The 25773-nt window shown below is 46.4% G+C and overlaps 1 protein-coding gene across 4 annotated transcripts in view; it reads right to left on the reverse strand.

Annotated features, from left to right (window-relative positions):
* Nucleotides 1-25773, reverse strand: part of COL15A1 (collagen type XV alpha 1 chain) — a 596673-nt gene that overhangs the window by 301231 nt on the left and 269669 nt on the right. For all 4 annotated transcript variants that reach the window (XM_063922777.1, XM_063922778.1, XM_063922776.1 and 1 more), the window contains 2 exons: nt 25531-25605; nt 6396-6485 (listed from right to left, as the gene is read on the reverse strand). In XM_063922777.1, coding sequence (XP_063778847.1) covers nt 6396-6485; nt 25531-25605 — 165 coding nt within the window. The remainder of the gene's footprint in view (nt 1-6395; nt 6486-25530; nt 25606-25773) is intronic.

Raw genomic sequence — 25773 nt, forward strand, 5'->3', positions numbered from 1 at the left:
GAGAAGGGTAAATTGGGACATGGAGGTAAGCATCCTTGATGTCCAGAGACACCATATAATCCCCTTCTTCCAGGTTCGCGATCACCGCTCTGAGTGACTCCATCTTGAATTTGAACCTCTGTATGTAAGTGTTCAAAGATTTTAGATTTAAAATAGGTCTCACCGAGCCATCCGGCTTCGGTACCACAAACAGCGTGGAATAATACCCCTTTCCCTGTTGCAGGAGGGGTACCTTGATTATCACCTGCTGTGAATACAGCTTGTGAATGGCTTCCAATACCGCCTCCCTGTCGGAGGGAGACGTCGGTAAGGCAGACTTTAGGAAACGGCGAGGGGGAGACGTCTCGAATTCCAATTTGTACCCCTGAGATACCACCTGAAGGATCCAGGGGTCCACTTGTGAGTGAGCCCACTGCGCGCTGAAATTCTTGAGACGGGCCCCCACCGTGCCTGAGTCCGCTTGTAGAGCCCCAGCGTCATGCTGAGGACTTGGCAGAAGCGGGAGAGGGCTTCTGTTCCTGGGAACTGGCTGTTTGCTGCAGCCTTTTTCCTCTCCCTCTGCCACGGGGCAGAAATGAGGAGCCTTTCGCCCGCTTGCCCTTATGTGGCCGAAAGGACTGCGCCTGATAATACGGCGTCTTTTTATGTTGAGAGGCTACCTGGGGTAAAAATGTGGATTTCCCAGCAGTTGCCGTGGATACCAGGTCCGATAGACCTTCCCCAAATAACTCCTCCCCTTTATAAGGCAATACTTTCATATGCCTTTTGGAATCAGCATCACCTGAACACTGCCGCGTCCATAACCCTCTTCTGGCAGATATGGACAGCGCACTTACTCTTGATGCCAGTCGGCAAAGATCCCTCTGTGCATCACGCATATATAAAAATGCATCTTTTAAATGCTCTATAGTCAGTAATATACTGTCCCTATCCAGGGTATCAATATTTTCAGTCAGGGAATCCGACCAAGCCACCCCAGCACTGCACATCCAGGCTGAGGCGATTGCTGGTCGCAGTATAACACCCGTGTGAGTGTATATACATTTTAGGATATTCTCCTGCTTTCTGTCAGCAGGTTCCTTAAGGGCAGCCGTATCAGGAGACGGTAGTGCCACCTGTTTTGACAAGCGTGTGAGCGCTTTATCCACCCTAGGGGGTGTTTCCCAACGTGCCCTATCCTCTGGCGGGAAGGGGTATGATGCCAATAACTTTTTAGGAATTATCAGTTTTTTATCGGGAGAAACCCACGCTTCATCACACACTTCATTTAATTCCTCAGATGCAGGAAAAACTACAGGTAGTTTTTTCTTACCAAACATAATACCCTTTTTAGTGGTACTTGTACTATCAGAAATGTGTAAAACATTTTTCATTGACTCAATCATGTAACGTGTGGCCCTACTGGAAGTTACATTCGTCTCTTCATCGTCGACACTGGAGTCAGTATCCGTGTCGGCGTCTGTATCTGCCATCTGAGGTAGCGGGCGTTTTAGAGCCCCTGATGGTCTTTTAGACGCCTGGACAGGCACAAGCTGAGTAGCCGGCTGTCTCATGTCATCAACCGTCTTTTGTAAAGAGCTGGCACTTTCACGTAATTCCTTCCATAAGCTCATCCACTCAGGTGTCGACTCCCTAGGGGGTGACATCACCATTACAGGCAATTGCTCCGCCTCCACATCATTTTCCTCTTCATACATGTCGACACAGTCGTACCGACACACAGCACACACACAGGGAATGCTCTGATAGAGGACAGGACCCCACTAGCCCTTTGGGGAGACAGAGGGAGAGTATGCCAGCACACACCAGAGCGCTATATATATGTTGGGATAACACCATACAGAGTGTTTTTCCCTTTATAGCTGCTGTGTATATTATTCTGCGCCTAATTAGTGCCCCCCCCCCCCCCTCTTGTTTTACCCTTTTCTGTAGTGCAGGACTGCAGGGGAGAGTCAGGGAGACGTCCTTCCAGCGGAGCTGTGAGGGAAAATGGCGCCAGTGTGCTGAGGAGATAGGCTCCGCCCCCTTCTCGGCGGACTTTTCTCCCGCTTTTTTCAGGAATCTGGCAGGGGTTAATATACATCCATATAGCCCTGGGGGTTATATGTGATGTATTTTAGCCAGCCAAGGTGTTTATATTGCTGCTCAGGGCGCCCCCCCCCCAGCGCCCTGCACCCATCAGTGACCGGAGCGTGTGGTGCATGAGGAGCAATGGCGCACAGTCGGCGGCGCGGCTCTGGGACCGGACTCCGAGGCTGGGCCTGTGTTCGGTCCCTCTGGAGCTAATGGTGTCCAGTAGCCTAAGAAGCCCAAGCTGGCTGCAAGCAGGCAGGTTCGCTTCTTCTCCCCTTAGTCCCTCGATGCAGTGAGCCTGTTGCCAGCAGGTCTCACTGAAAATAAAAACCTAAAACTAACTTTTCCTAAGAAGCTCAGGAGAGCCTCCTAGATTGCACCCAGCTCGGTCGGGCACAAAAATCTAACTGAGGCTTGGAGGAGGGTCATAGGGGGAGGAGCCAGTGCACACCAGGTAGTCCTAAAGCTTTTCTTTTGTGCCCAGTCTCCTGCGGAGCCGCTATTCCCCATGGTCCTTACGGAGTTCCCAGCATCCACTAGGACGTCAGAGAAATTCTCATATTTCCTATACAGGAGAAACAGCTTCATCAGTAGGGTGTCTGCTTCCAGTGTAATAGGTTGTGGTTTCTAATCCTGGGTGTGATACTTGTAAAATGTCTATCTACAGTATAATAAAGAGGGTGTGATTTGTCAGGTGCAGGGGCCAGTGAGGAAGTCGGCCACTGAAAAGACAGCGGCAGCTATCAATTAACTTAATTCAATGGTGTCACAGAATGGGAGGAGAGGTGCCCCCTTCAGAGCAGGAGCCCGGCGGCAGATGACTCCGTTGCCTCCCAGAGTTCTGCCTCTGGTTGTCGGGTATTTTGTTTTATTTACTGTATGTTGCACTGTCCCCTCACACGGGCTCGCTTCACTCGCCATGCTTCGGGCCCGGTGTCACGCTCTACTGTGTACCCGGCATTACAGTGAGAGGAGTAGCAGCAGCTGTAGAGTGGATTGCCCCGGACTGAGCACTCTGTGTCACACAGCTGGCAGCTGCCCTGCCCTGGCTTGATTCTAACAGGGAGGGTACTATGGAGACATCTCTGAGCCCCTCGCCCCAGCAGACATATGAAACTTCACCATAAGGCTGAGCAAGCCCGACACAGCCGTGGAGCTGAGGCGTCGTGTGTCCGAGGCTGTCAGGAGCTCCATCATCCTGGTAAGTGATATAAGATCCATCCCTGCTGTGCTGCTGACAGACTGCGCGGGACCACTGGGAAAGTGTGCGGAGGAGGTGCCCCAGTCCTGCTCCCTCCCCCAGGCCATCAACCAGAGACACCCGCCCACACCAAATCAAATCTGCCTTTGTGATAGTGTCAGATAAATGATCCGCTTGTAAGTCTTGGCTGGCATTGCCTCGACACTCCCACCCCATCTTGCCACTGGTGCTACTACAAAAGATATTAATCAATAGCTGCTCAGTGGGCAGAGGTGACCTGCTACCCCAGTAGGTGGCGCCCGTAGGCATGTGCCTCACACTGGTAACAAAAGCAATTAAAACCAGGGGGTGGGGGGATAGTTTTCCACAACAGAAACTTGATGACTGGTAATTTAAATTTTTAGTGCCATTAGTTAGATTATCTTATTGAAATTTATTGAGTTAATTTAAAAAAGGAACAGAAATTTTCCCTTTTCAATGTATGGCTTTCAAGTCTGTTATGGATACTTGGCTATTGATCACTAACATAGTCATAGCATAACAGCATACCCTCCAACTGTACCTTTTTGGCAGGTACAGTACCATTTTTTTTCGGTCTGTACCGATCTTTGGCTCTCCAAACTTCCATTGAAAGTATACGCCCCTTTACCCATGGCCACGCCCACTTTTCAAATTTTTACCGATTTTTATGTGTAAAATGTTGGTATGTAACAGTATGCCTTGGTTTTAATACATGGAGCATAAATAAGTGTACATAATCTTGTCCAACTAGTCAGCGGATGAGAAAAGACACCAATTATGGGTTGAGCAGCATAATTATATACATTTATTATATTGCATCGTTCATCACATAGATGCTATCTGGATTGTCCTATACTTCAAACATAAACCACATTGTATTGTGAACTCAAAAAAAGTAAAAATAGTTTTGCTCTTTGATGCTTAAACACAAAGGACTGAAATACTTCCCAAAGCAGCAATTTAGCAGAAAATGTCTGTTGCCTCACTTTACATGTAACCAGATATTTCTTTTCATAAACATGCATTACATGAATACAATGAACACAGTGTCATGGATAAATAAAGAATGTGGGATGCTGGTACTCAGTACAAGCAATACTTATACAAGTATAAAAGTCATTTGAATATTATATTATTGAAAAGGATAAATAAGACTAATTTTTTTCTGGATGTGACTAGTGCACAAATTTATGGCACTTCTTTGTAGATGTAACATGAGCATTATTGACTCTGCTAATAAATGTAAGCTGCAGGAACAATATAGTGTATAGGCCAGTGGTTTCCAAACTTTTTTGAATCACGGCGCCCTAGAATATCAGATTTTTTCTCACGGCACCCCTAGGCCAAAAATTTCTTATTGAGAAGTTTAGAAAGATATATTACATTAAGTAGATCACGTTTACATGTCATCCTTAGGGTCAGTTTTGAGGTGAGGGACAAGATTTGCTTCTGTTTGGCCACATATTTTATGGCTGGCAGCCACCAGCACTGATTTTGCCTATTATACTGACCATGAATAATTTGAATTGGTCCTGGACCACCAACCCAGGGCACTCCTGCAAGTGTCCCGAGGCACCCCAGGGGGCCACGGCACAGTTTGGGAACCTCTGGTATAGGCTGTTGCAGTGGCAGAACTAGCGAGCGGTGGGCCCAGGTGCAACAAAATGCTTTGGGCCCCCCTTCTCATCCCGTCCAAATCCACCCCCTCTCCCCAACTCCAAATTAGAGATTTTTTGCATGCTCCCGTATAAAAAAAAAAAAATATATATATATATATATATACACACAGTGGTGCAAGTAGAAATAAAAATGTTGGTTGTACTGTGTGCGCGCGCCGAAGGCAAAAAATGGGTGTGGCCGCATGCCACATGGGGCGTGGTTAATGAAAATGGGGGCATAGTACACATATGACATAGTGCAGTGCCAGATACACATATGCCCCCACAGTGCCAGATATGCCCTCACAGTGCCAGATACACACATGCCCCCACAGTGCAAGATACACATATGCCCCCACAGTGCCAGATATGCCACCATGTTGCTAGATATGCCCCCACGGTGCCAGATACACATATACCCCCGCAATGCCAGATATGCCCCCACATTGCCAGATACACATGCCCCAACAGTGCTAGATATGCCCCCACAGTGCCAGATACACATATTCCCCCATGGTGCCAGATATGCCCTCATAGTGCAGATATGCCCCCACAATGCCAAATACACATGCCCCTACAGTGCTAGATATGCCCCCACTGTGCCAGATACACATATTCCTCCACGTTGCCAGATATGTCCCCACATTGGCAAATACACATGCCCCCACAGTGCTAGATATGCCCCCACAGTGCCAGATACACATATTCCCTCACAGTGCCAGATACACATGCCCCCACTGTGCCAGATATGCCCTCATAGTGCCAGATATGGCCCCACAGTGCTAGATATGCTCCCACAGTGCCAGTTTAGATATTTTTATCTGCACGTTGCCAGGGGTTACATGCGCGTCACCAGCGGTTCTACATGTTGTGTCATGCTTGTTCCCAGGGGTTTTATGCTCTGGGATCCATACCTGTTGCCACAGGGAATGCTCGTTACCTAGGGAATGCTCGTTGCCTAGGGAATGCTTGTTGCCTAGGGGTAGCTAGGGATGGCCACTGACCATCGATGTTATCCATCGATGGTGGCCATCAATGGAAAACCCACCGGTGGCCATCCATAGCATTTGCATTTGCTGGTGGGCACTAGCCCGCCAGCACTATAGTGCTCTCCCCTCCTCCTCCTCCTCCTGGGCTTCTCTCCCCCTCCCTCCCTCCTCCCCTGTACTCTGCGCGGCTGGCGGAGTTTTCTGGAATGACGCAATCGCGTCATCCACCGGGCCGGCCAAGCGGAGTAAGGAGGAGGGAGGGAGGGGGAGAGAAGCCCACCGCTATCAAAGGGCCCAAAGCCAGTGGCATTTCACCTTTTCACATGGCATGCCACTGAAGAGGTGAAATGCCGCTGGGTTTGGGACAGCGGTGGGCCCCAGTGCAAGGCACTGCTTGCAAAGGCGGTAGTTCCGCCACTGGGCTATTGTCAAAGGATAGCAATTACTACTCACTGGAGCTGGAGTCAGTGGAATAGTTCCGTGAGCTTCTGATATTCCAATTTGTTCCCTGATGCTTTCATCCCCACTGCTTTCACCAGAGGCCTATTAAAATAAAAAAAAGTATATAAAGATAAATATAGATCCAGCATTTAAAATTATACAACACCAATGAAAATATATTTTGTTATCCATTCATTAGTTTTTTTTATCGTTATTAAACATCTGATTGAGGCATATCCTATTTGTTTGATTAGGCTAACCATACTATCCCTTTAAGCCGGGACTCTCATGAATAATACAGGTTCTCTGACTGGCTGGGATGCATTCAATTTATCTACAATCAAAATCCCGATGGTCAAAATACCAACAACCATTGACAGATGGTCAAAATACCGACATGGTCAAAATACAGACATTTAAAATGTCGACAGGTCAAAACATGAGTTTTTCATGATTTTTTATTTGAAAACGATTTTTTCATACTTTACCATCCCAGTGGAGCTGGAATATAATGGTGTGCCGAGCGCAGCGAGCCATGCGAGGAGATGCGGTACACTTATACGGTGTCCATGTCGACCTATGTCGACATACACAACAATTTAAATAAATAAAAACAACAACTTGTGTCGACTTTTTGACCTGTTGACATTATGAATGTCAGTATTTTCCCCATGTCGACTTTTTAAATGTCAGTATTTTGACCATGTCGGTATTTTGACCTTGCCGGTATTTTGACCATTGGTCAATTGTTGTCAGGATTTTGACCGTTGTGATTTTGATTGTAGGTAAATCATACCGATCCTGGCTGGCTTACTTCAAGCCTGCATTTCACCAGGTTTTAATCAGTTAGAGAACTTGTGTAATTCATGATTGACCCGGTTTAAGGGGACAGTATGGTAACTATAAACACTGCTCAAAAAAATAAAGGGAACACTTAAACAACACAATGTAGATCCAAGTCAATCACACTTCTGTGAAATCAAACTGTCCACTTAGGAAGCAACACTAATTGACAATCAATTTCACATGCTGTTGTGCAAATGGAATAGACAACAGGTGGGAATTATAGGCAATTAGCAAGACACCCCCAATAAAGGAGTTGTTCTGCAGGTGGTGACCACAGACCACTTCTCAGCTCCTATGCTTTCTGGCTGATGTTTTGGTCACTTTTGGAAGCTGGCGGTGCTTTCACTCTAGTGGTAGCATGAGACTGATAATGTCGGTATTATCTTAGACCGCAAAGCTATACCCCTGAGTACACTATTACCGTTGAGCCGCTATGGCCGCTAGACTACGTGCACGTGCTACGCACTTTGTACGCTATTTGCGTACAGAGTCCCGCACGTGGTACGTACTTGACGTACACACGCCGCGTTGAGTGTACGGAGTACGCTCAGCGTGCGCACACCCAATGGATAACCTTTAAACCTTGTAAATGATACAATGTAATGATATGCTTACACTTTAAACCCTTAATAGTAAAGTACTGTAATGATGTTATACCTTTAAACCTTAAGTAGCGCTGGCGATACAAAGTACCCGCAGTGCGTACACCTTATCAATGCTTATACACCTTATACAGATAAATCTACATTAAAGCCCATGCAGGAAAGTGAAAACACAACACAGATTTGTAGTTGAAACCACCGGGTTCTAAGGCCACAGTGGATTGATTCCAAAAGATAAAACAATACAATTTATACACTACAGGCTAACAAGTAAATCTAAACAGAATAATGGCTACAGAGAATGTACGTACGTAAGAATATTCGCAAGTGCAACCCAGATCCGGTCCCACGCTCATCAGGTAGATAGCGTTCAGAGTCTTCTGACCGGCCAGGCAACAATGGTCCTTTTATACACAACATGCATACACAATACAATGGTCACTGTAATCTCATTGTTCAGTGGACACAGAGATATGTCTCCAAATTACAGTAAAGGTCATAGGTGGATTTGAAAAGGTGGGCGATGTCTTTCCCAACTGCTCTTGTGGGTGGTATCCTCTGGATTCCCGCCGCATATGTAATTTACAGTAAATACAGTTAAGGTTCATAATCTACTTTTGTACATAACTATACGCAGGAACAAGCAATCTTTCTCTAACTAACACCGGAATGTTACCCTCAAAATACCCTACAGCTGGATACTAGACATCACCTTCCAACCTTTATCTGACCCTTCCTATCATGCAAAGGCGAATCTCTCTGTCCAGGAACTGTTTAAACTAATAATACTCGCTGACATGGTCTAGGGGAACTATATCTACAAAATGCACTATTTGGGTTAAATATGTAATGTTCTAATAACACGCTACACGCTCACAAACTCTACCGTAAATGCGCATACCACGCGCCAAGGTGCATGGCCGTGAAAGCTCCGTTGCGCAAAGAGCGGATATGCACACGAACGGCAGAGCGAGTGCACGTGCAGCGGGCATGTGCATGGGGTTAGTACAAGGCATATGCATTATGATATTTTTCAACTTTGACAAGATGGAGTCTACAACCAACACAAGTGGCTCAAGTAGTGCAGCTCATCCAGGATGGCACATTAATGCGAGCTGTGGCAAGAAGATTTGCTGTGTCTGTCAGCGTAGTGTCCAGAGCATGGAGGCGCTACCAGGAGACAGGCCAGTACATCATGAGACGTGGAGGAGGCCGTAGGAGGGCACCAACCCAGCAGCAGGACCGCTACCTCCGCCTTTTTGCAAGGAGGAACAGGAGGAGCACTGCCAGAGCCCTGCAAAATGACCTCCAGCAAGCCACAAATGTGCATGTATCTACTCAAACGATCAGAAACAGACTCCATAAGGGTGGTATGAGGGCCCGACGTCTACAGGTGGGGTTGTGCTTACAGCCCAACACCGTGCAGGACGTTTGGCATTTGCCAGAGAACACCAAGATTGGCAAATTCGCCACTGGCGCCCTGTGCTCTTCACAGATGAAAGCAGGTTCTCACTGAGCACATGTGACAGACATGACAGAGTCTGGAGACGCCAAGGAGAACGTTCTGCTGCCTGCAACATCCTCCAGCATGACCGGTTTGGTAGTGGGTCAGTAATGGTGTGGGGTGGCATTTCTTTGGGGGGCCGCACAGCCCTCCCTGTGCTCGCCAGAGGTAGCCTGACTGCCATTAGGTACCGAGATGAGATCCTCAGACCCCTTGTGAGACCATATGCTGGTGCGGATGGTCCTGGGTTCCGCCTAATGCAAGACAATGCTAGACCTCATGTAGCTGGAGTGTGTCAGCAGTCCCTGCAAGACGAAGGCATTGATGCTATGGACTGGCCCGCCCGTTCCCCAGACCTGAATCCAATTGAGCACATCTGGGACATCATGTCTGGCTCCATCCACCAACGCCATGTTGCACCACAGACTGTCCAGGAGTTGGCGGATGCTTTAGTCTAGGTCTGGGAGGAGATCCCTCAGGAGACCATCCGCCACCTCATCAGGAGCATGCCCAGGCGTTGTAGGGAGGTCATACAGGCACATGGAGGCCACACACACTACTGAGCCTCATTTTGACTTGTTTTAAGGACATTACATCAAAGTTGGATCAGCCTGTAGTGTGTTTTTCCACTTTAATTTTGAGTGTGACTCCAAATCCAGACCTCCATGGGTTAATAAATTTGATTTCCATTGATAATTTTTGTGTGATTTTGTTGTCAGCACATTCAACTATGTAAAGAACAAAGTATTTAATAAGAATATTTCATTCATTCAGATCTAGGATGTGTTATTTTTAGTGATGAGCGGGTTCGGTTTCTCGGGATCCGAACCCCCCCGAACTTCACCCATTTTTGCACGGTTCCGAGCAGACTCGGATCCTCCCGCCTTGCTCGGTTAACCCGAGCACGCCCGAACGTCATCATCCCGCTGTCGGATTCTCGCGAGATTCGTATTCTAAATAAGGAGCCGCGCGTCGCCGCCATTTTTCACTCGTGCATTGAAGATGATAGTGAGAGGACGTGGCTGGCATTCTCTCAGTTTCTGTGTTCAGTGTGCTGCAAATATCTGTGCTCAGTGTGCTGCAAATATCTGTGCTCAGTGTGCTGCAAATATCTACGTTCTCTGTCTGAAAAACGCTCCATATCTGTGCTCAGTGTGCTGCAAATATCTGTGCTCAGTGTGCTTTATTGTGGGGACTGGTGACCACCAGTATTATATAGTAGGAGGACAGTGCAGAGTTTTGCTGACCAGTGACCACCAGTATTATACGTTCTCTGCCTGAAAAACGCTCCATATCTGTGCTGCACTGTAGTATATAGTAGGAGGACAGTGCAGAATTTTGCTGACCAGTGACCACCAGAATTATATCAGTACGGTACAGTAGTCCACTGCTCTGTGTCGTCAAGTATACTATCCATCCATACCTGTGGTGCATTTAAGTTGTTGTGCGCAGTATATATATAGTAGTAGGACAGTGCATCATTTTGCTGACCACCAGTATATAATATATAGCAGTACGGTATAGTAGGCCACTGCTCTACCTACCTCTCTGTCGTCAAGTATACTATCCATCCATACCTGTGGTGCATTTAAGTTTTTGTGCGCAGTATATATAGTAGTAGGCCATTGCTATTGATATATTACTGGCATATAATTCCACACATTAAAAAATGGAGAACAAAAATGTTGAGGGTAAAATAGGGAAAGATCAAGATCCACTTCCACCTCGTGCTGAACTGCTGCCACTAGTCATGGCCGAGACGATGAAATGCCATCAACGTCGTCTGCCAAGGTCAATGCCCAATGTCATAGTAGAGAGCATGTAAAATCCAAAAAACAAAAGTTCAGTAAAATGACCCAAAAATCTAAATTAAAAGCATCTGAGGAGAAGCGTAAACTTGCCAATATGCCATTTACGAAACGGAGTGGCAAGGAACGGCTGAGTCCCTGGCCTATGTTCATGGCTAGTGGTTCAGCTTCACATGAGGATGGAAGCACTCATCCTCCTGCTAGAAAACTTAAAAGAGGTAAGATGGCAAAAGCACAGCAAAGAACTGTGCATTCTTCTAAATCACAAATCCCCAAGGAGAGTCCAATTGTGTCCATTGCGATGCCTGACCTTCCCAACACTGGACGGGAAGAGGTGGCGCCTTCCACCATTTGCACGCCCCCTGCAAGTGCTGGAAGGAGCACCCGAAGTCCAGTTCCTGATAGTCAAATTGAAGATGTCACTGTTGAAGTACACCAGGATGAGGATATGGGTGTTGCTGGCGCTGGGGAGGAAATTGACAAGGAGAATTCTGATGGTGAGGTGGTTTGTTTAAGTCAGGCACCCGGGGAGACACCTGTTGTCCGTGGGACGAATATGGCCATTGACATGCCTGGTCAAATTACAAAAAAAAATCACCTCTTCAGTGTGGAATTATTTCAACAGAAATGCGGACAACTGGTGTCAAGCCATGTGTTGCCTTTGTCAAGCTGTAATAAGTAGGGGTAAGGACGTTAACCACCTAGGAACATCCTCCCTTATACGTCACCTGGAGCGCATTCATCAGAAGTCATTGACAAGTTCAAAAACTTTGGGTGACAGCGGAAGCAGTCCACTGCCAACTAAATCCCTTCCTCTTGTAGCCAAGCTCCTGCAAACCACACCACCAACTCCCTCAGTGTCAATTTCCTCCTTAGACAGGAAGGCCAATAGTCCTGCAGGCCATGTGACTGTCAAGTCTGACGAGTCCTCTCCTGCCTGGGATTCCTCCGATGCATCCTTGAGTGTAACGCCTACTGCTGCTGGCGCTGCTGTTGTTGCTGCTGGGAGTCGATCGTCATCCCAGAGGGGAAGTCGGAAGAACACTTGTACTACTTCCAGTAAGCAATTGACTGTCCAACAGTCCTTTGCGAGGAAGATGAAATATCACAGCAGTCATCCTGCTGCAAAGCGGATAACTCAGGCCTTGGCAGCCTGGGTGGTGAAAAATGTGTTTCCGGTATCCACCGTTAATTCACAGGGAACTAGAGAATTGATTGCGGTACTGTGTCCCCGGTACCAAATACCATCTAGGTTCCATTTCTCTAGGCAGGCGATACCGAAAATGTACACAGATGTCAGAAAAAGAGTCACCAGTGTCCTAAAAAATGCAGTTGTACCCAATGTCCACTTAACCATGGACATGTGGACAAGTGGAGCAGGGCAGACTCAGGACTATATGACTGTGACAGCCCACTGGGTAGATGTATTGCCTCCCGCAGCAAGAACAGCAGCGGGGGCACCAGTAGCAGCATCTCGCAAATGCCAACTCGTTCCTAGGCAGGCTATACTTTGTATCACCGCTTTCCATAAGAGGCACACAGCTGACAACCTCTTACGGAAACTGAGGAAAATCATCGCAGAATGGCTTACCCCAATTGGACTCTCCTGGGGATTTGTGACATCGGACAATGCCACCAATATTGTGCATGCATTACATGTGGGCAAATTCCAGCACGTCCCATGTTTTGCACATACATTGAATTTGGTCGTGTAAGAATTATTTAAAAAACGACAGGGGCGTGCAAGAGATGCTGTCGGTGGCCCGAAGAATTGCGGGCCACTTTCGGCATTCAGCCACCATGTGCCGAAGACTGGAGCACCAGCAAACAATCCTGAACCTGCCCTGCCATCATCTGAAGCAAGAGGTGGTAACGAGGTGGAATTCAACCCTCTATATGCTTCAGAGGATGGAGGAGCAGCAAAAAGCCATTCAAGCCTATACAGCTACCTACGATACAGGCAAAGGAGGGGGAATGCACCTGACTCAAGTGCAGTGGAGAATGATTTCAACGTTGTGCAAGGTTCTGCAACCCTTTGAACTTGCCACACGTGAAGTCAGTTCAGACACTGCCAGCCTGAGTCAGGTCATTCCCCTCATCAGGCTTTTGCAGAAGAAGCTGGAGAGATTGAAGGAGGAGCTAAAACAGAGTGATTCCGCTAGGCATGTGAGACTTGTGGATGGAGTCCTTAATTCGCTTAACCAGGATTCACGGGTGGTCAATCTGTTGAAATCAGAGCACTACATTTTGGCCACCGTGCTCGATCCTAGATTTAAAACCTACGTTGTATCTCTCTTTCCGGCAGACACAAGTCTGCAGCGGTTCAAAGACTTGCTGGTGAGAAAATTGTCAAGTCAAGCGGAACGTGACCCATCAACAGCTCCTCCTTCACATTCTCCCGCAACTGGGGCTGCGAGGAAAAGGCTAAGAATTCCGAGCCCACCCGCTGGCGGTGATGCAGTGCAGTCTGGAGCAAGTGCTGACATCTGGTCCGGACTGAAGGACCTGCCAACGATTACTGACATGTCGTCTACTGTCACTGCATATGATTCTGTCACCATTGAAAGAATGGTGGAGGATTATATGAGTGACCGCATCCAAGTAGGCACGTCAGACAGTCCGTACGTATACTGGCAGGAAAAAGAGGCAATTTGGAGGCCCTTTCAGAAACTGGCTTTATTTTACCTAAGTTGCCCCCCCTCCAGTGTGTACTCCGAAAGAGTGTTTAGTGCAGCCGCTCACCTTGTCAGCAATCGGCGTACGAGGTTACTTCCAGAAAATGTGGAGAAGATGATGTTCATCAAAATGAATTATAATCAATTCCTCCGTGGAGACATTCACCAGCAATTGCCTCCAGAAAGTACACAGGGACCTGAGATGGTGGATTCCAGTGGGGACGAATTAATAATCTGTGAGGAGGGGGATGTACACAGTGAAAGGGGTCAGGACAGGGCCGGCGCTTCCATTAGGCAGCTTTAGGCAGCTGCCTATCGGCGCCTGGACCTGAGGGGGCGGTACGCTGAGGCTGCCAGGAACCGCCCCCCCCCGCCATATAGCCCCCACTCAATAGCAGCAGCAGGGCACCCGGCGTCATAGAAACACATAGCAGCGCTGCGAGTAGTCCTGCAACGCTGCTAAGTGTACTGACAGGCAGCTGATGCACTATACACTACCCTGTGTCCCGGGATCCACCAGTGATTTTCTTTCATTCACCACCGCTCCGCTATGCAGTGTGAGCAGAGAGGTGGTTTTCCCCTCGGCCAGTCCGGTGTTTCCTCTCTACCGGGTAGCTCCATAGCCTGCTGCTTGATGGGGTTTTTTTTTAAAGGGGGCGTGGCCACACCTCCGTGATTAGGCCACGCCCCCGAGTATGCTAGGTTCTCCGTAGTTTGTCTCTGTGGCTCTGCTGCCTGGCATGCCTACTCTTTCGGAGACTGGCTCCTGTGATCTGAGCTGCCTGAAGGTTACTACTGTGCTACTGTGTGTGTGTGTGTGTGTGTGTGTCTCTCGGTATAAGTGTGTGTATGTGTGTCTCAGTATGAGTCTGTGGGTGCCTCTGCCTCAGTATGTGTGTCAGTGCGTGTGTGTCTCTCAATATCAGTGTGTGCCTCAGTATGAGTGTGTGTGCCTCAGTGTGAGTGTGTATTTGTGTGCCTCAATGTGAGTGTACGTGTGCCTCTGCCTCAGTATGAGTGTCAGTGTGTGTGTCTCAGTGTCACTGTGTGTGTGCCTCAGTATGAGTGTGTGTGACTCTGCCTCAGTATGTGTGTCAGTGTGAGTATGTCTCAGTCTCAGTTTGAGTGTGTGCCTCTGCCTCAGTATGAGTGTCAGTGTGTCTCAGTATCACTGTGCGTGTCTCAGTAACACTGTGTGTGTGTCTCAGTATGAGTGTGTGTGTGCCTCTGCCTCAGTATGAGTGTCAGTGTGAGTGTGTCTCAGTATGAGTGTATGTGTGCCTCTGCCTCAGTATGAGTATCAGTGTGTGTCTCAGTATCACTGTGGGTGTCTCAGTATGAGTGTGTGTCTCTCTGTCACTGTGGGTGTCTCAGTATGAGTGTGTGTGCCTCAGTATGAGTGTGTGTGTTTCTCAGTGTGAGTGTGTGTTTGTGTGCCTCAATGTGAGTGTACATGTGCCTCTGACTCAGTATCACTGTGTGTCTCAGTATGAGTGTGTGTCTCTCTCTGTCACTGTGTGTGTCAGTGTGTGTCTCAGTATCACTGTGTGTGTCTCAGTATGAGTGTGTGTGTGTGTGTCTCTCTGTCACTGTGTGTGCCTCAGTATGAGTGTGAGTGTGTCTCAGTATGAGTGTGTGTGCCTCAGTATGAGTGTCAGTGTGTGTGTCTGCCTCAGTATAAGTCAGTGTGTGTCTACCTCAGCATGAGTGTGTGTTTGTGTGTGTGTGTGTGTGCGCGTGCCTCTGCCTCAGTATATGTGTCAGTGTGTGTGTCTCTCAGTATGAGAGTGAGTTTTCCTCAGTATGAGTATATGTGTGCCTCTGCCTCAGTATGAGTGTCAGTGTGTGTGTGTCTCAGTATGAGTGTGTGTGTGTGTCTCAATATGAGAGTGAGTTTTCCTCAGTATGAGTATATGTGTGCCTCTGCCTCAGTATGAGTGTCAGTGTGTGTGTGTGTGTGTGTGTGTGTCTCAGTATGAGTGTGTGTGTGTGTATGTGTGTGCCTCTGCCTCAGTATGAGTGTCAGTGTGAGTGTGTCTCAGTATGAGTGTGTGTGCCTCAGTATGAGTGTCAGTGTGTGTCTCAGTATCACTGTGTGTGTCTGCCTCAGTATAAGTCAGTGTGTGTCTACCTCAGCATGAGTGTGTGTTTGTGTGTGAGTGTGTGTGCGTGCCTCTGCCTCAGTATGTGTCAGTGTGTGTGTGTCTCTCAGTATGAGAGTGAGTTTTCCTCAGTATGAGTATATGTGTGCCTCTGCCTCAGTATGAGTGTCAGTGTGTGTGTGTCTCAGTATGAGTGTGTGTGTGTGTCTCAATATGAGAGTGAGTTTTCCTCAGTATGAGTATTATGTGTGCCTCTGCCTCAGTATGAGTGTCAGTGTGTGTGTGTGTCTCAGTATCACTGTGTGTGTGTGTGTCTCAGTATGAGTGTGTGTGTCTCAATATGAGAGTGAGTTTTCCTCAGTATGAGTATGTGTGTGCCTCTGCCTCAGTGTGTGTGTGTGTGTGTGTGTGTGTGTGTGTGTGTCTCAGTATGAGTGTGTGTGCCTCAGTATGAGTATATGTCTGCCTCTGCCTCAATATGAGTGTCAGTGTGTGTGTCTCAGTATCACTGTGTGTGTGTCTCAGTATGAGTGTGTGTGTCTCCGTTTCACTGTGTGTCTCAGTATGAATGTATGTGTGCCTCTGCCTCAGTATGAGTGTCAGTGTGTGTGTGTCTCAGTATGAGTGTGTGTGCCTCTGCCTCAGTATGAGTGTGTCTCAGTCTCAGTGTGTGTGTGCCTCTGCCTCAGTATGAGTGTCAGTGTGTGTGTGTATCAGTATGAGTGTGTGTGTGCCTCTGTCTCAGTGTGAGTGTATCTCAGTCTGAGTATGAGTGTATGTGTGGCTCTGCCTCAGTATGAGTGTCAGTGTGTGTGTGTCTCAGTATCAGTGTGTGCCTCAGTATGAGTATATGTCTGCCTCTGCCTCAATATGAGTGTCAGTGTGTGTGTCTCAGTATGAGTGTGTGTCTCAGTATCACTGTGTGTGTGTCTCAGTATGAGTGTGTGTGTCTCCGTTTCACTGTGTGTCTCAGTATGAATGTATGTGTGCCTCTGCCTCAGTATGAGTTTCAGTGTGTGTGTCTCAGTATCACTGTGTGTGTGTCTCAGTATGAGTGTGTGTGCCTCTGCCTCAGTATGAGTGTGTCTCAGTCTCAGTGTGTGTGTGCCTCTGCCTCAGTATGAGTGTCAGTGTGTGTGTATCAGTATGAGTGTGTGTGTGTGTGTGTGTGTGTGTGTGTGTGTGTGTGTGTGTGTGCCTCTGCCTCAGTGTGAGTGTATCTCAGTCTGAGTATGAGTGTATGTGTGGCTCTGCCTCAGTATGAGTGTCAGTGTGTGTGTCTCAGTATCAGTGTATGTCTCAGTATGAGTGTGTGTGTGTGCCTCAGTATGAGTGCATGTGTGCCTCTGCCTCAGTATAAGTGTCAGTGTGTGTGCTCCAGTATGAATGTGTGTGCCTCTGCCTCAGTGTGAGTGTGTCTCAGTGTGTGTGTGTGTGTGTGTGTGTGTGTGTGTGTGTGCCTCTGCCTCAGTATGAGTGTCAGTGTGTGTGTATCTCAGTATGAGTGTGTGTGTGTGTGTCTCTCAGTATGTCCTTTGTCGCCTCATCTATAGGAAGTGCCCTAGTGGTCCAGTGGTTTATGCGTCTGCAGCCTGCGACCACTGTCACTGTGGGACCAACACCAGCCTGTGATCCTACTACAAACTTTTTTTTTTACTTTGTCCTACAGAGCTACGGAACACCTGTAGGTCCATAGGCTGTGATGGATGCTGACTGATTGCTTCTCCATCTGATGGTTTCTCCTCCTTGCAAGTAGGTAGTGGAGTTTTTTTTCCATGTGTCACCTGTGGCTAATGTGAAATTACATTTCCCAGTATGACCTGCTTCTTTTTAGCAGGATATGCTGGGACTCGTATTTCCACATTGGCTGGGGGGGCACATTTCCCTATATTTGCAAATAAAAACTGTTTGTTAATGAACCAACATAGTATATCACCAGATATATAGTGTATGGCTGAACAAGACATCCGTACCTGTTGCTTAGAAAACGCATTTGTCAGTTTGTCGTGTTCTATTTTTTTGGGGAGGGGGGCGGAGGGAGGGAGGCTGAAGTTTTGCCTAGGGTGCCGAGAAACCTTGCACCGGCCCTGGGTCAGGAATCGGACGATGAGGAGGAGGTGGACATCTTGCCTCTGTAGAGCCAGTTTGTGCAAGGAGAGATTGATTGCTTCTTTTTTGGTGGGGGCCCAAACCAACCAGTCATTTCAGTCACAGTCGTGTGGCAGACCCTGTCGCTGAAATGATGGGTTTATTAAAGTGTGCACGTCCTGTTTATACAACATAAGGGTGGGTGGGAGGGCCCAAGGACAATTCCATCTTGCACCTCTTTTTTCTTTCATTTTTCTTTGCATCATGTGCTGTTTGGGGACTATTTTTTGAAGTGCCATCCTGTCTGACACTGCAGTGCCACTCCTAGATGGGCCAGGTGTTTGTGTCGGCCACTTGGGTCGCTTAGCTTAGTCACACAGCTACCTCATTGCGCCTCTTTTTTTCTTTGCATCATGTGCTGTTTGGGGACAATTTTTTTAATCTGCCATCCTGTCTGACACTGCAGTGCCACTCCTAGATGGGCCATGTGTTTGTGTCGGCCACTTGGGTCGTTTAGCTTAGTCACACAGCTACCTCATTGCACCTCTTTTTTTCTTTGCATCATGTGCTGTTTGGGGACTATTTTTTGAAGTGCCATCCTGTCTGACACTGCAGTGCCACTCCTAGATGGGCCAGGTGTTCGTGTCGGCCACTTGGGTCACTTAGCTTAGTCATCCAGTGACCTCGGTGCAAATTTTAGGACTAAAAATAATATTGTGAGGTGTGAGGTTCAGAATAGACTGGAAATGAGTGGAAATTATGGTTATTGAGGTTAATAATACTATGGGATCAAAATGACCCCCAAATTCTATGATTTAAGCTGTTTTTGAGGGGAATCCAAAACACACCCGAATCCGACAAAAAATTTTCAGGGAGGTTTTGCCAAAACGCGTCCGAATTCAAAACACGGCGGCGGAACCGAATCCAAAACCAAAACACAAAACCCGAAAAATGTCCGGTGCACATCACTAGTTATTTTAGTGTTCCCTTTATTTTTTTGAGCAGTGTATAATCCATTAAAACATTATACAGATGTGTCCTTATACAACTAACCTTAATATGCCATGCTGTGCAGCTTTGTTCGCATTGCGTGTCTGTTTTTGTCGAAAATGGGGGAGATTCAATTGTTTGAAAAGTCCTTTTTTCCCCAATACCAGTTCCATCATGCTTCATATACAGACTTATTCACACACAATATACAAGTGTTGTATATTAAATTAATCAGCACAGTCTTATGATGTATCCATTATAGGTTTTAAGACACTTTCGGGGATATTCAATTGTTTGAAAAGTCAGTTGGGTGTCTGTTTTTTCCTATCTAATAGGAAGAAAAAAAAACACCCAACTGACTTTTCAAACATTTGAATATCCCCGAAAGTGTCTTAAAACCTATAATGGATACATCATAAGACTGTGCTGATTAATTTAATATACAACACTTGTATATTGTGTGTGAATAAGTCTGTATATGAAGCATGATGGAACTGGTATTGGGGAAAAAAGGTGCAATTGCTACATTGTAGCATTTCATTCCACCAGACTTCGCACCGACATCACAGTGGTATTAATCGCATATGCCAGGCATGTCCAAACTGCGGCCCTCCAGCTGTTGTGAAACTACATATCCTGACACAGTTTTGCTGTCAAAGAATGCTAAAGCTGTGTCAGGGCATGCTGGGATGTGTAGTTTCTCAACAGCTGGAGGGCCGCAGTTTGGACATGCCTGGCATATGCACTGATATATGCCATTAGTACTGCAAAACAGAGGCGTCAGTGGGTGTGGTGACACCCAGTGGGCACCCATGATCTCCCAGCCCACCAAAGGCGCACTTGCAGTGAAAAAGGAGGCTTGCCCATATATAGAGGGGGCGTGGCCTCACCAGGATCCTGAGATCGTCACTCTCGGTAGGCATCTCTGGGCTGTACTGGGCTGCCATGGGAGACAGTCTTTCTGCGCTGTCGGCTCCTCTTCTATGAGAGCCGGGTGCTGTAGGAGACTTTCATACTGTAGCACAAAGCTTCTGTCACTGCGGGCCGCACCCCTGTTGTGAAGCTACTGCTGCAAGGACAGCTCTTCCGTTAAGAGCTGTGGTTTGCGGTCTCCTCCCGTCACTGGACTGCGCAGAGCAGTGGCAAACGCAGGATTTGCATGGGGGGTTTCCAGAACTGGGCGGAGCCAATCACAGGGGTGGGGACTGAGGTGACCCAGTATATGCTGGGTCCGTAAAACTAGTGTGTCTGTGTGTATATATATATATATATATATATATATACATATATCTACACATATATATATACATATATATATATATACATACACACACATACATATACACATATACATAGCATATTAAACATGCATACATATATATATATATATATGTACACACACATACAGTACACATATATATACACATGTATATATATATATCGTGTGTGTGTGTGTGTGTGTGTGTGTGTGTGTGTGTGTGTGTGTGTATATGTATGTATGTATATACATGTGTATATATGCAGGGCTTAAAGTGGTCCTGGAGAGGTGGGGGAACTCACCTCACCCGCAATGCCGCAGAAAGGGGTGTGGCCTCACACAGAAGGGGCGTGGCCACACAAAAGTAACACCAATTCAAAATAATGCTTCACAGTAGCACAATCTTATTCACATTGTCCGCCCCACATACTAATGCCCTTTACACACACAATAGCAGAGTCCCCCTTTTACACAGTACGGGAGGCGAAGCCCCCTTTTACACAGTACGGCAGACAGCTTCCCCTTTTACACAGTACGACAGGTAGAGCCCCTTCCAGCGCGCGCACACACACACACACACACACACACACACACTCTCTCTCTCTCTCTCTCTCTCTCAGAGTCTTGAAAGTGCAAAAAAAGACAAAAAGAGTGACATGGCAAGAGAGGGTGAGAGAGACATGGAGAGAGAGACATTGCAAGAGAGAGAGAGAGACATGGCAAAAGAGGGAGATGAGGGGGAGACATAGCAAAATAGAGTGACAGAGAGAGAGAGAGAGAAACATGGAGAGAGAGAGAGAGAGAGAGAATATCAGCAGCAGAAAGACTGGGCACCCAGAGCTGTGAATTGTGGCAGCAGTTACCTGGAGGTCTTCATGTGGAGGGCGAGTTGACTCTCCTGCCAGACGCCCAGGGGTGTGCCACGGTTAGGATAGGGCCTCGGACCATCATTCACTTGCAGACAGTGCTCCGGTGGAGGTGGGGAGGGCATTACAGGCCGCGGGTCACTAAGCTTAGGGGTAGGGTGGAATTTAAGCTGCTGCGCTGGCAGGGAGATGGGGAGTGGGCATGGGCATTACTGGCCGCTGCTCAGCGTCAGTTAACAGTTAACTCCGGCGGCTGCGGGGGGTGGGGGGGTGGGATCGGGCGTTACAACCCGCGGCTCAGTCACACTCTGGCGGCTGTGGCAGCGGCGGAGGGGGGGAGAGACGGCACTTTGAACCTGGCGCCGGCTGTGCGTCATTCACGGCTCCTGGACCGCCAGCTAATGAGAAGCTGCCACTTGGCAGCTTCTCATTGGCTGGCGGTCTGCGAGCCGTGATTGGCTCATGCCAGATTTAAAAAAAAGCCTCATCTTCTTCTGATTGGTGCTGCAGCCGGTCCGCGAGCCGTGATTGGCTGGCGGCCGCTGCCACCTTTACTATGGAACAGTTAACTCCGGCGGCTGCGGGGGGGGGGGGGGGGGGGATCGGGCGTTACAAACCGCGGCTCAGTCACACTCTGGCGGCTGTGGCAGCGGCGGAGGGGGGGAGAGACGGCACTTTGAACCTGGCGCCGGCTGTGCGCCATTCACGGCTCCTGGACCGCCAGCTAATGAGAAGCTGCCACTTGGCAGCTTCTCATTGGCTGGCGGTCTGCGAGCCGTGATTGGCTCACGCCAAAAAAGCCTCATCTTCTTCTGATTGGTGCTGCAGCCGGTCCGCGAGCCATGATTGGCTGGCGGCCGCTGCCACCTTTACTATGGAACAGGGACATGATGCTGTGGCCGGGCGGAGGCGGAACTGGTTCCGCCTGCAATTAGAGGTGACGGAACGCAGTTCCGCCCCGTTCCGGCCCACTTTAACCACTGTATATATGTATGCACATGGATATATATGTACTATAATTAAAATAAAGTAAACTTTTATTGCACTTACAAGTGCCACCAGGAAGACAGCAGGCTGCAGAGGACGCTAGACAGCCATTAATAATACTCATGCAGCTATAAAAAAAAAAAAAAATTTAGTGGAGGGGGGGGGGGGTTTCTGGGTGCTCGGAACCCCCCCCCCCCCCCCCTGGGTGCGCCACTGCAGAGTGACACGGCAGCCGCAGGCCATGTAGATGGATATCCCTCACACGTTGTGGAAAGAGTGCATACAGTATGTGAATGTAGTGAAAACCCTGAAAACAGGGTGTTTACCGTATTTTTCTTTTAGAGCATCCTGCCCTCAGTCACAAACAGATAAACAAGTGTCACATATCAACTTTCAATGAAAATGCAATGTCTGCAAAAAAGATGCCAAAAAAGACGACCAATGCTAGCAGAGTGTTATGGGACATGGCCCACCGAAAAGGGCTGTTTGGTGCGACTGCAGCAATGATGTATGAGGACACATCTGTATGTTTAGAAAATAAATAAATAATTAAGTGCAGATTACAATAATTTTATAATCAATACAAAAATAAATCATGTTATTGAAGTACAATAGATTGCATAGGCTTATATACAGAGCACAATTTGGGGTATTATACAGTTTTCACTAAAGTATTAAGCATATACCTGTATATAATAGTTGATCTTTAAAATTGAGATTCAAAAAGAGCATAATCAAACTTTGCTGCTCCTACTCAGAGAATGTGAACATTAATGTATCATTAAGAGAAATAGGAGTATAATAGCCACTAGGTGGCTACTGTTCTCCAGAAGCAAAAGCTATGTTGCTTTTCCGATTCAGTATTCTATTCCCCACTGATTTTAAAGTAAAACTTAACTGAAAGCAGAACTTTCAGTGCTGAAATGTAAACAAGATTGTTCTAAACTGAAACACATTTATTTACTTGAAGGAAATACACTGAATAATACAGTATATTCAAATTATTTACTTTGAATAAATTGTTTAGAAAAATGTAAATGCTGTTAACATTTACAAATACGCTTGTGTAATGCTTGTATGTGACCATGTATGTTTGAGTTTATTATTTTGAAATAAAAAGAATGCTTTTGTGCATGAAAAAATAACAAGAAATAATACTCAGAAAGTTAATGCTAGGGTTGACATTAACAATTACATAAAAACAATAATAGCACTAATATTTTCTTTTTAAATGGGTATTGTAGCAAAAAATTAATATTGACTTTGTATCGCAGTTTATGCTTAAATTAGTGAGGTTATAGCATGTTTAAATATCAAGGGGTTACGTAGAAGGTTCTAATATTACAGAAATGGCAGCATTTCAGCCTAATAACTCATTGTCATTTTAAATTTAGCAGCAAACTAGCTGATTATATAACATAATCTCCCAAGTCAATGTTTGGACACATTTCAGCTATATCAGCTAATTCCTACATGTAATTTATAGATGTATTGACGTCTATGGGAGATACAAGGATGAATTCCATCTCCATGTGTTGCAAGGTCACCGTGTAGCAGGGCCAGTGAAGTCCTGTGGGCATCCTAGGTTACTCCATACCCAGTTTAAAACATCTGTTTTCCTTGGCATCTGGGGGATAGGGGTAGCATCCTTAGGGGTCTATTTACTAAGCCTTGGATGGAGATAAAGTCGCTGGAGATAAAGTACAAGCCAACTGCCACGTCACAGGCTGTGTTTGAAAAATGACAGTTAGGAGCCGATTGGCTGGGACTTTATCTCCAGCGACTTTTTCTCCATCCAAGGCTTAGTAAATAGACCCCAAAGTTCCTTATACTGCGATTGTGTCAAATCTCTGATTTTTCGTGAAATCAAGTCAGAACACAGGGAAATAAAACTCAGGAAGACTATTATGTACTCGTGAAAATATTTGAACTGGTTTTGTCTTGTCTGAACTGGAACAGATGAATACTAGAGCAGGAGACAACAGGAACTGATTTGAACTTGAATCGAACTGGAACCAGTGGAAACTGGAACTAGAGTCAGTTTAGGAATTGACTTGCACTTAGACCGGACTGGAACCGATGGAAACTAGAACTTAAGTCAGCTTAGGAACAGACGTGTACTTGGACCAGACTGGAACAGGAGTCAGTCTGAAAACTGACCAGGGAACAGGTGTCACCAGTACACTGGATAGTTAGTAGTTTGCTAGTTATACTGCTGGAAGCTAGAACAAACACTTAAGTCATGTTGTTCTGGGCAATTTACTGGAGCTCCCAGAAGTCCCTTTATCCTCCTTGCCAATCAGTGTTTGGGCAGCAGATGCAGATGACCGGACCAATGCTTATGACTGGTGGAGTTGGGGTCAGCTGACCAGCGGCAATATGGCTGCACCCAGTACAGATGGCAGGTGGTAAAGATGTCCGGGAGCTTGAGCAGCATCTTGGGCTGCCAGAGCTAGCAAAGTGTAGGGCAGTATGTCGAGTGGTTTAACACCTGCAGGACACTTGGAGCCAGACTAGGCTGTGTTCTGGTAAGACTCGAGGTGTAGAACTCTGGTCTTGACAGACTGTTTGCCTAAGTATCACCAGCAGTTCTTTGCAACTCTTTGTTCAGAAGTTGGGTATTTGCAGGTTAACAAATACCCAAAAGCAGGTTTGTAGTTTAAATACGTTGGTTTGCTAGGTACATAAAATTCACTGCTTGCTTACTTTTGTTTAAAAAATACAGATAGCAACCCAACATGAGCCATTTCATATGAATACAGTTTCCCATGCATTTTCCCAATGATTTCCATTTCATTAAACTTGGGCTACATTAAATGATGCTACAAAAAATATAACATAAGTAATAATAAATAAATAATAAACAATACTGATGACAAATGTATATGAGACCATTGGCATTTACAACTAATATGTCTTTGATGAACTGATTCATACTGGCTAGTAGGAAATACTGTGGAACCTCTAAAAGAAGATTCAGTTATTCCCTTCACCTACTGTAGATAAATAAGGAGTCAGAATCACAGGAAAATGCATACTATGTTAAAAAATTGGAGTTGCCAAAACTGTGCCTGGCCTGGGAAAACACTCGGGAGCTGCACTTTTTAGGTGCAAACAAAATGTAAATTTGCTAAAAATGTTCTACAAACATCAAAATTAGCATTTAATAATGAGTTATTAATTGTATTTTACACTATATACTGTAGGAATGAAAAGCCAATATTTTGTTACTGTGCTTAATACAATAAAACCAAACCTAATACAGCATGGATTGTCTCTCTTGCTTATGGCACAATGGCATAAAATAGATGTATAACCTGTGTAGCTGCTTTACCTCTCATAAATGACCCATAATAGATGAAAATTAAAACCTACATTTGAGAAGAATTTCATATGAGCAAGTAGCAATATAATAACTTACATATGGGTCATCATCTTCACACTGATCCTCAGCTGCTCGTGGGTTTGGTTTCAGTGTTAATTGTTGAATAGATCCCTGTAATACCAAAAATAATAAAAATAAATGTCATTACGAATAGAAAAATCAGCTTGTATAATCTTAAAAACATAAATTAATCTTTCGAGTGTAAACATGGTCATTTGTGTTAAATTAGTAAATAAAAGGGAAGAAAAAAACTTTCATGTCTTTCTCCTACATATGTAG

The sequence above is a fragment of the Pseudophryne corroboree genome, chromosome 5 (genome assembly GCF_028390025.1).
Source record: "Pseudophryne corroboree isolate aPseCor3 chromosome 5, aPseCor3.hap2, whole genome shotgun sequence".
NCBI classification, from domain to species: Eukaryota; Metazoa; Chordata; class Amphibia; order Anura; family Myobatrachidae; genus Pseudophryne; species Pseudophryne corroboree.